The sequence below is a fragment of the Cnephaeus nilssonii genome (assembly GCF_951640355.1).
Source record: "Cnephaeus nilssonii genome assembly, chromosome: 20".
Classification (NCBI taxonomy): Eukaryota; Metazoa; Chordata; class Mammalia; order Chiroptera; family Vespertilionidae; genus Cnephaeus; species Cnephaeus nilssonii.
This window is the reverse complement of record NC_137091.1, coordinates 32,325,155-32,337,894: the sequence shown is the minus strand read 5'-3', so window position 1 is coordinate 32,337,894 and position 12,740 is coordinate 32,325,155. Positions and strand designations below refer to the sequence as shown.

At 43.2% G+C, this 12,740-nt stretch overlaps 1 protein-coding gene across 5 annotated transcripts in view; it reads right to left on the bottom strand.

Moving 5' to 3' along the window:
* ZC3H18 (zinc finger CCCH-type containing 18) overlaps positions 1–12,740 on the bottom strand; it is a 64,854-nt gene that overhangs the window by 51,357 nt on the left and 757 nt on the right. For 4 of the 5 annotated variants that reach the window (XM_079800562.1, XM_079800564.1, XM_079800565.1 and 1 more), the window contains exon 2: positions 4,899–5,497. In XM_079800562.1, the coding sequence (XP_079656688.1) occupies positions 4,899–5,483 (585 nt within the window). In that variant the 5' untranslated portion in view covers positions 5,484–5,497. Of the gene's footprint in view, positions 1–4,898; positions 5,498–12,129; positions 12,147–12,740 lie in introns of all 5 variants that reach the window. The other variant, XM_079800563.1, reaches the window with a different exon arrangement.

Below are 12,740 nucleotides of genomic sequence, written 5' to 3'. Positions count from 1 at the left end.
TGCTGTTTCTAGGGGAAACAAACAAATCTCCAGAGGATGGGTGTTTTTCAGGGACAGCTCAATTCAACTCAATGTCCCACACCACCACATCTAAGTGCAGTGGAAAAGCCCATTGGTGGGATGACGCCAAAGTCCCCTGGGACCGGCAGGGAGACACCTGACCCCATACGGCCATGGAAAGACAGAAGAGTAGATAAATTTCCTTTTAAGACTTACTCAGAAGGACAAGATGGTGGTGTAGGTAAACACCTGTACTCGATGCCTCCCATAACCACATCAAAATTACAACTAAAATACAGAACCATCATCCAAAACTGCTGGAAAGCTGGCTGAATGCAAGTCCTATAACTAGAGAAGTAAAGAAGGAAGCACGTGGAGACTGGTAGAGGCGCGGAGGGGTGGAATGGGATTCTGACACCCACATGTGCAGCTTTTTTAATTGGGAGGGAGATCTTTTCTGTGGAGGGAGGCCACCCAAAGGAGCAAGGGGTACCAGCCACACAACAGACACCCAGCCCAGGGTCCCAGAGATGGGAAAAGAAGTCCCTATGAGCAGAACAACTTCGGGCTGTAAAAACCAGTGTGGATTGAGGCTCAGTGACACAGAGGCTGCTGGAGACCCAGCTGTTCCTCTTAAAAAGGCTGGCACCATGAACTCAACTTACAAGGTCCTGCTTCCTCTGAGCTCCAGCACCAGGGTGAGGCTCTGGGGAACACAGACACATACAAGGAGGACTGGATTGTCTGGCATTGGGGCAGGAACTCCGGGTCGGCCTTCTCCTAGACAGAGGTGCTCACAGGGATCATTGTTCCTATGCTGGGACTTCCCCAGTCACAGAGTTGACTGGCAGCCATTTCTGTTTTTTCCACCCTGCTGATTCCCTAAGACCCTGCCTTATCCAATTTACAACCCCACCTAAGCTGTATGCATCGGCTTTTGCATATGAATGGATTTTAGTCACCCAGGCTAAAATCTCTCAAGCTGCAGCTGGGTCAAGGAGCTGATTTTGTACCTCCCTGGAAACTCAAGAATCCGTGTACCCAGAGGTTAGTACCAAACCATACCAAATTACAACTCTACGCATCCATAAGCAACACACTCAAGGGGCAGACTCAGTGAGCACCAAAGCCCCACTGAAGCAAGTCCTGCTCCACAGAAGTGTCTCCTGCACAAGAGCTCTCCCACTGTAGTCGCAGCTGGTCCTCACAGCCAATTGGCCTGGAGGTCAATTCCTCCCAGTGACACCAATAGCAATCAAGCCTCAACTACAACAAGACTGTGCTCACAGCCCACAAAGGGGTGCACCTAGAGCTCCCAGCTCAGGTGACAGGGGAGGCTAAGCCACTGGGCCCTATAGAATACCTACTACACAAGGCCACTCTACCAACTCAAGGGGACACAGCAGCTTTACCTAATCAACAGAAACAAACACAGGGAAGCAGCCAAAATTCGGAGACAAAGAAACATGTCACAAGTGAATGAAATGGAAGAAAGCAAATTACTGGATATAGAGTTCAAAACCACGGTTATAAGGTTACTCAAGAATCTTCTAGAAACCTCCAAAAAAAAAAAAAAAGGAAAAGAAATTAAGCATACAATGACTGAAATAAAGAATAATTTACAGAGATTCAACAGTAGACTAGAGGATTCTGAAAATCAAATCAGTGATTTGAAATACGAGTAAGCAAAGAACACCCAACCAGAAAAGCAAAAAGAAAAAAAAATCCAAAAATATGAAGATAGTGTAAGGAGCCTCTGGGACAACTTCAAACATACCAACATTCACATTATGGGGTCAAGATATTGAAAACCTATCTGAAGAAATAATGACAGAAAACTCCTACCTGGTGAAAGAAATAGACTTACAATTACAAGTCCAGGAAGGGCAGAGAGTCCCAGAGAAGAGGAACCCAAAGAGGACCATGCCAAGACATGTCATAATTAAAATGCCAAGGGCAAAGAGAGAATCTTAAAAGCAGCAAGAGAAAAGCAGTTGGTTACATACAAGGGAATGCTCATCCAACTGTCAGCTGATTTTTCAACAGAAACTATGCAGTCCAGAAGGGAGTGGCAAGAAATATTCAAAGTGATGAACAGCAAGATCTACAACCAAGATTACTCTACCCAGCAAAGCTATCATTTAGAATGGAAGTTCAGATAAAGAGCTTCACAGACAAGAAAAAGCTAAAGGAGTTCATCACCACCAAACCACTATTATATGAAATGTTGAAGGGTATTCTTTAAAAAGAGAAGAAAAAAAAAAAAGAAAAAGATAAAAAATATGAACAAAATGGCAAGTAATACATATCTATCAACAACTGAATCTAAAAATCAAAATAATTGAATAAGAAATCTAATGAACAGAATAAACTGATGAATAAAACAGAATCAGAGGCATGGAAATGGAACAGACTGATGATTCTCAGAGGGAAGGGGAGTGGGGGGCAGGAAGAGATTAAACAAAGATCTTATATGCATACTAGAGGCCCGGTGCATGAATTCATGCATGAGTGGGGTCCCTTGGCCTGGCTGGAGATCGGAACCAATCTGGGCCATCTCATCCAGTCCCAATTGGGGCCAATTAGGGCCGGCCAGCTGGGGGGAGGGACTGCAGGGAGGTTAGCGGGCTGTGGGAGGTTGGCTGTGGGAGCGCACTGACCACCAAGGAGCAGCTCCTGCGTTGAGCGTCTGACCCCTAGTGGTCAGTGCGCATTATAGAGACCAGTCAACTGGTTGTTTGGTCGACCGGTCATTAAGGTCACTTAGGCTTTTATATATATAGATATGCATTACTTATGGACACAGACAATAGGGTGGCGAAGGCCTGGGGCAGGAACCAGGTGGATGGGGGCAATGGGGGGGGGAGGGGGAAAGAGGGACATCTGTAATAATCTCAACAATAAAGATTTTTAAAAAAGGGGATTTATTCAACAGTTGAAGCAAGGTGAGTTCATGACTGGTCCTCTCTTAACAGGAAATGAACTGTCCAGAACCCTTAGGCCATAATCTGGAGCTCTCCAACATTCCCTAGTGGCTAAAACACCAAATTCACAAGCAATCTCAACCAATGACCATTTTCTGGTCAAAATTTCATTCAAATTTATTAACTCCAGTGTCATGACACCATGTTTCCCTTTGCCAACCCTGTGACAGAGCTGAACTTTTCCAAAGTGGAAGGGAAGCATACCTGGCAAAACCTAAGGGAACCTGCATGATAATGTTCCAACAATACCCTTTTAAATAAGATAATAACCCTGGCCAGGTGGTTCAGTTAATTGGAACATTGTCCTGTACACCAAAGAATTGTGGATTATATTCCCAGCCAAGGGCACATACCTGGGTTGTGGGTTCAATTCCCTGTTGGGACATGTGAGGGAGACAGCTGAATCCATGTTTCTCCCTTCCTCTCTCTCTAAAAATCAGTGAACATGTCCTCAGGTGAAGATGAAAATAAAATATATTAAAACAAAGATTATTATTAACCCAGGAGATCACAGTTATGAAATGATAAAAAAAAAATCTAAAATTCTAAGCTTATAACCCCACACATGCCCTGTAAAGTTCTGTTCTTATGAACTAAAGTCAGATAAGCAATGTCTAAAACCCTACAAATTCACTAAGCACGCCATGGTCACCACCACCCGCTATTAGAGAAGTGTGGTTGGTACTTACAGTAAACCTGTAGTTAAGTATTTAACTAGTAACATTTTCCCTCCCAACCCAAAACATTTCTGAGAGATATTCTACACACCTTTAACTGTGATGACTCTCAGATAAGCAGAATTTCCTTCCCTGGGGAACTTTAAAAACTCTGGATTATTTCAATTTGCTCTGTCCCTCTCTCAACTCCTTTGAGTAAAATCATTATTCAGTAGGCTTCAGGCTCTTTGCCCCAAAACTCAACCTCTTAAAGATCATGATTAAAGTTCTTTCAAAAGGATTATCTGTAATAAAACTCCAAACTATCCATATCTAAGATATATTACCAATCTTACCTTTTCCTCAACCTGAAAGCCAGATTATTTAAAGAAATTATAAGAATGTGTGATAGCCTGATCAAAACCTGAGGTGTTCTGGCATAGAACCCCATTTTATCCAGGACCGAGGGTTTTATTTGGCCCAGCTGGAACCCTCACCAGAGGACAAACTGTGGGACAAAGATAAAAATGCCTAAATAGACAAAACTGGAAGGAAACCTCTTTTCATTAGTCTCAAGAACCTGATTAGGACTGCAGATTCATGATGGTTCTTGTAGAATGTCAACTCTACTAGGATTTAAAGATAGCAAAGATAAAAGGAGAAATTATCTCTTCACTTAAAAAAAAAAAAATCCAAAACTGCTCTGGCTGATTTGGCTCAGTGGATAGAGAGTCAGCCTACGGACTGAAGGGTCCTGGGTTCGATTCTGGTCAAGGGCACATGCCTGGGTTGCGGGCTTGATCCCCAGTGGGGGGGAGATGTGCAGAAGGCAGTCAATCAATGATACTCTCTCATCATTAATGTTTCTAGCTCTCTCTCCCTCTCCCTTCCTCTCTGAAATAAATAATAATTTAAAAAAAACCCAAACTTAAAAAATTTGGACCAGGCATTCTAATACAATAGCACCAGATAGATGAGTGAGGGTCCATGGAAATTCTGCCAGCTACCAACTGGCAGAAGTTTTCTGAATCTAGACCACTTACTTCTCTTTGAATTTAGCACTTCCTAATTACCATGGCGACTGCTCCTAGACAATCCTCTCATTTTCCTGCACTCCTCCATCCCACCTCCTTGTTCTGAAATGAGGCTAAGTTAATCCTATGAAGAGCTCTCCTCCTGGCACCAGGCCAAGGTGTGGCTGGTGGCAAGAAGTCCTTCTGGGCTCTATCTACAGCATTTGCACCCCAGGGATACTCACGTCAATCTCCCCATCATCAATCTCTCCATCGTCATCCTCTTTTTTTTTCTCCTTGGCAGCCTCCAGGGGCTCCTTTTCTTCCACACTGTGGACATCGGCCTTTCCCTCCTCCTCGGGAGCTCCTTCTCCCTTCTCCTCATCCTCCTCTGCCCCAGCCTTCTCTGTTTCGTCCTCCTGCCCAGCGGGGGCTGGCTCTTCGGGGACCTCCTCATCATAGTCTAACTCATGCTCGTCCAGTTCCCTGGTGACCGAGGAGGCCTCGTCCCTCAGGTCACTTGTGCGGTCTTCCTCCCCCCCATCTCCTTCTTCTGCATGAGGGGGGCTCGTAGGGCCCCTGTTCAGCTCCTGAGGCTCAGAGTCCTGGTCCTGATCCTCCTCATCAGAGCGACTTTCCTCTTCCTCCTGGCTCAGTCCCAGGACAGCATTTTCCTCATCCTCCAAATCAGAAGCCCTCCCTGCAGCTTTGTCCAAATCCTGATCAGACCCACTTTCTCTCAGAATGTCATCATCCGAGATCCCTTGATGCTCCTCTTCTTCGTCCTCTGGAGAGCGAGGGTCCCGTTCAGGGCTCTCAGCCACATCCATCGGTACGCACAGTTCTGAGAGATAGAGGGGGGGGGGGGGGAGGGGAGGGAGAACATGAATTTATATCATTTATGAAAATGTAAAGTGACTCTTGCCCTGATTTTTCTGGCCCCACACTTACTCCTGACCTCCAGGGGGTAACAGGATCTGCATTTTGCTTGGTCCTGCACAACTCCTCCAAATCCCAGTTCCCACTTCACAGATCACACTGTTAGCTGTTCTATCACACACAGCATCTTCATGAGGATGCACTGTGCTTGCTAAGCTGTGTGCTAAGTACCTCACATCTGTAGCAATCTGACAGGAAGGCACCTGGTGTACCTCTTCTCACTAGTACAACTCAAACAGTTAATAGAAAGTATAGAAAATGAGTGATAAGATATGCATTGCAAGGGGATAGCCTTTTGGATTCTTAGAGTGCTGATGAAATTTAGGAAAATGTACATTATGGAATAAGGCAGCGAAGTTGAAGACATGCATCTAACCATTTTTTTCTGGAGTCATCCTGAAGGGTCTAGAACAGAAACCCGGCTTATCTTTAAGAGTCCCCAGGTTGTAGGCTGTCTTCTGTTCCTAAATGCAAGTCTCTAAATATGGCCTTGATTTCCTTATCAGACAGATACACTTGGCATGACCTTGGGCCTCACCAGACCTATATGTTGGAGCTGCCAATGGAAGCCCCGGAAGAAGGCATTCATGTACCCTGTGATTCTCACAGGAAAGTAAAGACCACTGTTCTAATACAGATATGTTTTGAAAAAGAACTCTGGCAGAACATTTTATATATTTACGTACAGTTGACTCTTGAATAACACGGTTTTGAACTGCAGGGGTCTACTTATATGTGGGTTTTTTCAATTGGCCCATGGAGTTCAAACCCACATTGTTCAGGGATTAACTCTGCGGTTGGGATTCTGGGCATATAAAGGGCTGACTGTAGTTATCCCATCACTGCTTTTAGACTGCTCAGGAGGTCAGCACCCCTAACCCCAAAGTTGTTCAAGGGTCAACTGTAGTTTCTGTAAAAAGACCAACATGTCATTTTTAGATTTCATTTCTATTTTACTAACATAGATTTAATTACAAAGTGAATATTTTCTGGTTTTCCCACTTCAGTGTGCAAAGACAGTACATTGTTCCATTTTTGTTAAAACATATTTTTATTGAGAGAGAGGAAGAGGGAGAGAAACACTGATGAGAGAAGAATGTCATCAATCAGCTGCCTCCTGCACACCCCCTAATGGGGATCAAGCCCACAACCTGGGAAAGTGCCCTGACCGGGAATCAAACCAGCAATTTCTTGGTTCCTGGGATTGATGCTCAACTGCTGAGCCATACTGCCGGGCTGTTCCATTTGTTTTAAACACAGATTGTACAAGGTGGAGTAAGATTGTGAATACATGACACCAAAACCGAACAGTCTACAAGCAAACACCATTCACCAATGAAAGGTGTAGCAAGTCACCACCACTGAGTTAGTATGAAATATTAGTAATAGTGAAAGGTTAAATGGTCACTTGATTATTCAAATTTTTAATTTAAAATAATGTATGGCCCAGCCTGCGTGGCTCAGTGGTTGAGTGTCAACCTATGAACCAGGAGATCATGGTTTGATTCTCAGACAAGGAACATGCCTGGGTTGCAGGCTCAATCCCCAATGTGGGACATGCAGGAGGCAGCAGATCAATGATTGTCTTTCTCTCTCTCCCTTCATCTCTGAAATCAATAAAAAAATAATGTATGTCACAGCCATGCTGCTTGACATCTCAGCAAGATCTGGAAACATCCTACATAATAAAAGGCTAATATGCAAATTACCGAATGGTGGAATGACCGGTCACTATGATGCGTGCTGACCACCAGAGGGCAGACACTCAATGCAGGAGCTGCCCCCTGGTGGTCAGTCCACTCCTACAGGGGGAGCGCCACTCAGCCAGAAGCCAGGCTCACAGCTGGTGAGCACAGCGGCAGTGGTGGGAGCCTCTCCCGCCTCCGTGGCAATGCTAGGGATGTCCAACTGACGGTTAGGCCCACTAAGCCATCAGTTGGACATTCCCCCAGAGCTCCCGGACTGAGAGAGGGCACAGGCCAGGCTGAGGGACCTCCCCCGCAAGCGCACAAATTTCATGCACCAGGCCTCTAGTACACACATAATTAAATATGTAATTATTTTATGTAATTACATAACTACACCTACAGTTGTTTTTCTAGGGGATATTTTTTTTATTTTTGCATTTATCAGGAAAATCTTCTATTGCTTTTTAAAAAAAATCTATTGTCGAGAGTATTACAGATACTCCCCTCTTTTTCCCCCTTTTGGGCTGATAATGTAAATTATTATAATTTAGCACACATTAGGACAAATCACTTATAATTCATCACTTTATAAATAAATTAAGTGGTTAGCAATAAGAGAAATTTATGAACCAATCAATTCATTCAGTCATTTAAATATATAGTTTTGAAAATGATTCAATTTTTAGTCTTCAAACTACACTACCCGGAGGTAGAACTTTGGGAAAATTATTAAAAAGTTATTCCTTGTATGATATATTCTGCTGAAAATGAAAATTCAAGACTACTCCTGTGACTTCCCGGCCTCCTTGTTCAGGCAGAGCCTGTCATTGCACAAAGCACACTTCTATAGTCCAGGGCATCAGCAAAGATGAGAAAGCTACTAAGGACAGGGCTGGCTGTTAAAGGCGCATATACTCTTAACTGTTCTAGACAGAGGATGCGGACGGTTACAGCAATCAGCCAAGGGCCATTGGCAAACAGGCAGCTGGTCCCTTGGTTAATGATATTAATAAAACACATAAGATTTTCCTTTGTGCATGATACCCTATGCCAGTGTTCAGCAAACTCATTAGTAAACAGAGCCAAATATCAACAGTACAACGACTGAACTTTCTTTTGAGAGCCAAATTTTTTAAACTTAAACTTCTTCTAACGCCACTTCTTCAAAATAGACTCGCCCAGGCCGTGGTATTTTGTGGAAGTGCCACACTCAAGGGGCCAAAGAGCCGCATGTGGCTCATGAGCCGTGGTTTGCCGACCACTGCCCTATGCCTATCTCTGCATACTTTTTATTACATTGTATATAAGAAATCTTCACAGAAGGGCAGGGACTTTCATCTCCCCAGCTGCTTAAGCTAGCACCTGGTATCTTGTAGGCAGGCAGTCACATGAAACTGATTACTGAACCTATATACATCACTACTTGAAACCAAATCCTGATTTTCATACTTTATAGACTAATGGCGACCTTGACACAACGCTACCTCATAACCAACCAAAATTGAATGTCCTTTCAAACTAGTTCTTTTTAAAAAAAATCACACAATTAATACTCTGCAGAACCTCCTCCCACCCCAAGCCTGTGATTGGCCTTGCAACATACTATCTGTTCACAGCCACAAACTCTCATAACCTGATAACAGCCCTCTTTCTGGGCCCAGGTGCAAAGTGGTTTGTTTTGGTTTCATTGTTTGATTAGATCCAATCCAAATTGCTTTTTACATTAGAGTAAGAAATGAAAAAAAAAAAAAAGAGGGCCAAACTTCAAATAATCCAAGAAGTGAGCAAGTAACATGGGACATTTATCTCTTGGTATACTGTATCTTTTGGGGGTACATGGGCTAGTGCAAACAGTGTGCACTTCTGAGGCAGAACTTGAACCCCCAACTTTATTGCTTCCTAGCTTTAAGGATCTTGGGGAAAATTATGTAAACTAGACAGACCTCAGTTTCTTCATCTCAAATATGGGGATAACGGTATCTACCATACAAGACCATTGCAACAATTAGATGACATGAGCCTGATAATGTGCCTAGCACATTTTTCTTCTTCTTAATCCTCACCCAAGGATATGTTTTTAATTGATTTTTTTTTCTTTTTTTAGAGAGGAAGGGAGAGAGAGAAAGAAACACTCATGTGAGAAAAATCGATTGGTTGCCTCCCGTATGCAATCTGACCAGGAATTGAACTCCCAAACTTTTTGTATATGAGCCACCCAGCCAGGACTGCCCAGCATGTTTTAATTTAAACTGAATGTGAAGGTGAGTTAAGGCAATCCTCAACTTCCAATAGTCATACTCCTTTCACCCCTGTCAGGTTCAGTTCAGGTCTCTTGCACTCAGTAGTAATTCATTGCAACAAATACCTGACAATCTACTTAATGCAAGACTATATTATTTAAAAAAAAACTTCTGCAAAAATTCAACAGCTACCACTGTTTACTGAGAGATCACTACTCTGTGTCAGGAGCTTGATCAATTTCCTCACATCAACCTTCCAAATAAGTGATGGTCCCCTTCATAGATAAGAAAACCAAGGCTACATAGCCACTGAATGGCTATCCAAAGACTGCAACTTAGAGCTGCACCTCAAGCAAGTACTATCCCAGAGCCCTAGACTCTGCAGCAAATGAGCTTCGGCTCCCTGCCTAGGAACTAACCCCCATTTTTTGCCATTGTTCCTATAGGAAAATGGGACCTGAGTTCCAAACTGATATTATAAATTCTTTTTTGGAACACAGCTCATGCATTAGCTGTGGACTTCTACTGCACCTGTAGACTTTGCCTGCTTTTCTTTTCTCCCTTCTTAAGTTTTGTGCTGATCCAACTATACTCCTATCTTAGCCCTTCTTGAACCAAAACACATCTTTTCATATAAAAGTAAGTTAACATATTGATACAGACTACTAGTTAAAAAATAGTGATAATCATATGGAGGTCCAATCTATGACACCATTGTGTGATTTTAAACTTGGCTGAAGTTTGAATCATAGATACTTAAACTAAATAGGAATGTCCTCCACAGTTTGAATTATGGAAATTACTTCAACATTCTAAGGGTGCAAAGATAACTTCCCAACTCTCAAAAAGTAGTTCTCAGCACTGAACAGACGGGTGGTGAAGCCAAAGGTCCTGAGTGCACCTGCTACTATCAGGCAAGGCTTGGTGCTCTTTATGTCAGCGGTGCTTAGCCTTTGGGAGCAAGGATTACTTTGAGAATAAGATGTAGTGTCAGCTTCCCTCCCTAGAAAAATCTGGACACACACAATTTATCATCTACTTTAGGGAATTCAAAACCTCCTGAGATCCACCCATGACCCCCCGATTAAGAACTCTTGCCCTAAGTATATTGTACATTATTCTGTTATGTATCCATACTTACCACACTGTATTGAGACTATGTGTTTGCAAAGCCTGTTGGAAGGCCCCCTTGTACCCCACGAAGTGCCTCAGTGGAAAGGCTCACACTCACTTCTGTATTCCCTGGACTCAGCAAACATCTGGCACTTGGTAGCAGAGCTCCCTTGTAATTTACTGTCTAAATTGCAACGTTTGAGATTGATAGGGGGCACTGTTAACAATTAAAACAAGCATGAACAGGGACTGTCCAAGGCACATGGGGATATCTAGTCACCTTAGGAGGCCCTGTGGGATCACCGGGGAGTTTATAATCTGAGGCTGCTCACAGGTGAACATCTTGCAGAGAGAAATATGCCAAAGAATCTATCTCCCTGTTATTAGAAGCAACCCAAGTCAACCTTACTGCAATGAAGAGGAGAGTCACTGGGGGTCAAAAGATGGCTGTGTTCCACGGTCTGCTCTGGGCAGGTTAACCATCTCTCTAGGCGTCTGTGTCCTAAATTAATTTGAGATTAATTCAATTTGGCAAAAAACTAAGTGCATGCTCTCTGGCAGGTGCTAGGAAAACCAGGTGGCCTATTAAGTGTAGACAATGAAATGGAGGGTCCTCTGGTCACGTCTTCACTAACTGCCAGGCACACAGATTTTACTGTTTGTTCTCACACAAGCATCCTGTAATAGAGGATTCTTGGTAAAGTTTAGAATTAATTCTTTTGTCCTTTTATCCATAAAATGGTGAACTTGCCTAGAGAACAGATTAACAAGTATTCATCACCGTGTTTCCACTGCCTACTGCATTTGGCAGATGGTGAGTGATGTTTGCTGAATGAAGGAATGACAAAATCTCCTTACTTGATAAACTACCTGTTACATTCCAGAAATAAATTTAAATTAAGAACCTAATTTTTAGAAGACTATACCAGAACTCAAGCATAGCAGCTGCTGTCTCATTTCCCAGCAATCACCCTGGAGGCTGCACACCAATTCCAACGGCACTGCTAAAGGACAGAACACTTTGGGAACTTCTCTTTTGAGGAACCTTCAGAACCTGCAGAACCCTCTCCTGGAGCTCTCAGTGGCAGCAAATCTTCCCTTTCTCAAGGTGGGTCACTTTGAGAAACTGCAGGAGGACATTCAGAGCCTGGTCTGGTAAGTGAGGTGAGTTACCAAGGTAAGACAATTTTGGGTCAAACATGGGGTGTGACTATTAAATAAGATATATTTCCTCGTATGGCTTACCTATTTTACTACCAAAACGGGAGGCTTTGGCAAAGGAGCACCAATGACATACAAGCATAACCTTTCAGGCTAACAATTTTAAATAGAGGAGTCCCTATTTGAATGCCTAAGTTCTGGTACATCTGGTTAAAATTCTGATTCATAACATCATGTACATACAACATCTAAAGGAAGGCTGGCAAGGTTGTGAAAGACACCACCCCCAAACTAAGCTTGACCACCAAAAAAAAACTCAGGGAGGAAGCACTCACCTTGAAATGATCTGTAGCTGTTGAAAAAGTAAAAAAGAAAAAAACCAAAAAACATTTTAAACATGAGCAAGGCCACAGCTTACCTGTTTGCTCTCTGGAGTGAGTCCACAGAGCTTTCTTACAGAGTTTGAGCATTTCCCACCCCAAATCAGAGAGGAGTTCCAGCTTTAGGGACACATTTGGTTACCAGAGCTGACTGGGCTCCACACATATCAGACTGTAAAATTATCAGGCAAAGATCCCTTCTCAGGGCTTGGAAGTGGGAATCAGCCTGCATCCAGGCTCACCCTCATAATCCCAACCTCTTCTCTGGGCAAGGACCACTCCGAGGGATATACATGGAGAGAGTCTCAAGGGAGAAATGATGAGAGCCCTGGCTATGTCTCTAAACAGTACTTGACACGTCAAACACCCTCTTCTATTTTTCCCAAAGAGATGCGACAACTGATCTCCTCTTGCCATTGAGTTTGCTGGTATTTAAAATGATCAACCACTCTACCCAGCAAACTCGGCTGTCATTAGTATTTAGGAAAACTTAAGTTTTAGCAGGAGCAAGCCTGGAAGTAGGTTCTTCCAGCATCGTAGCTGTAGTTGGTTTATACCAAGGACGG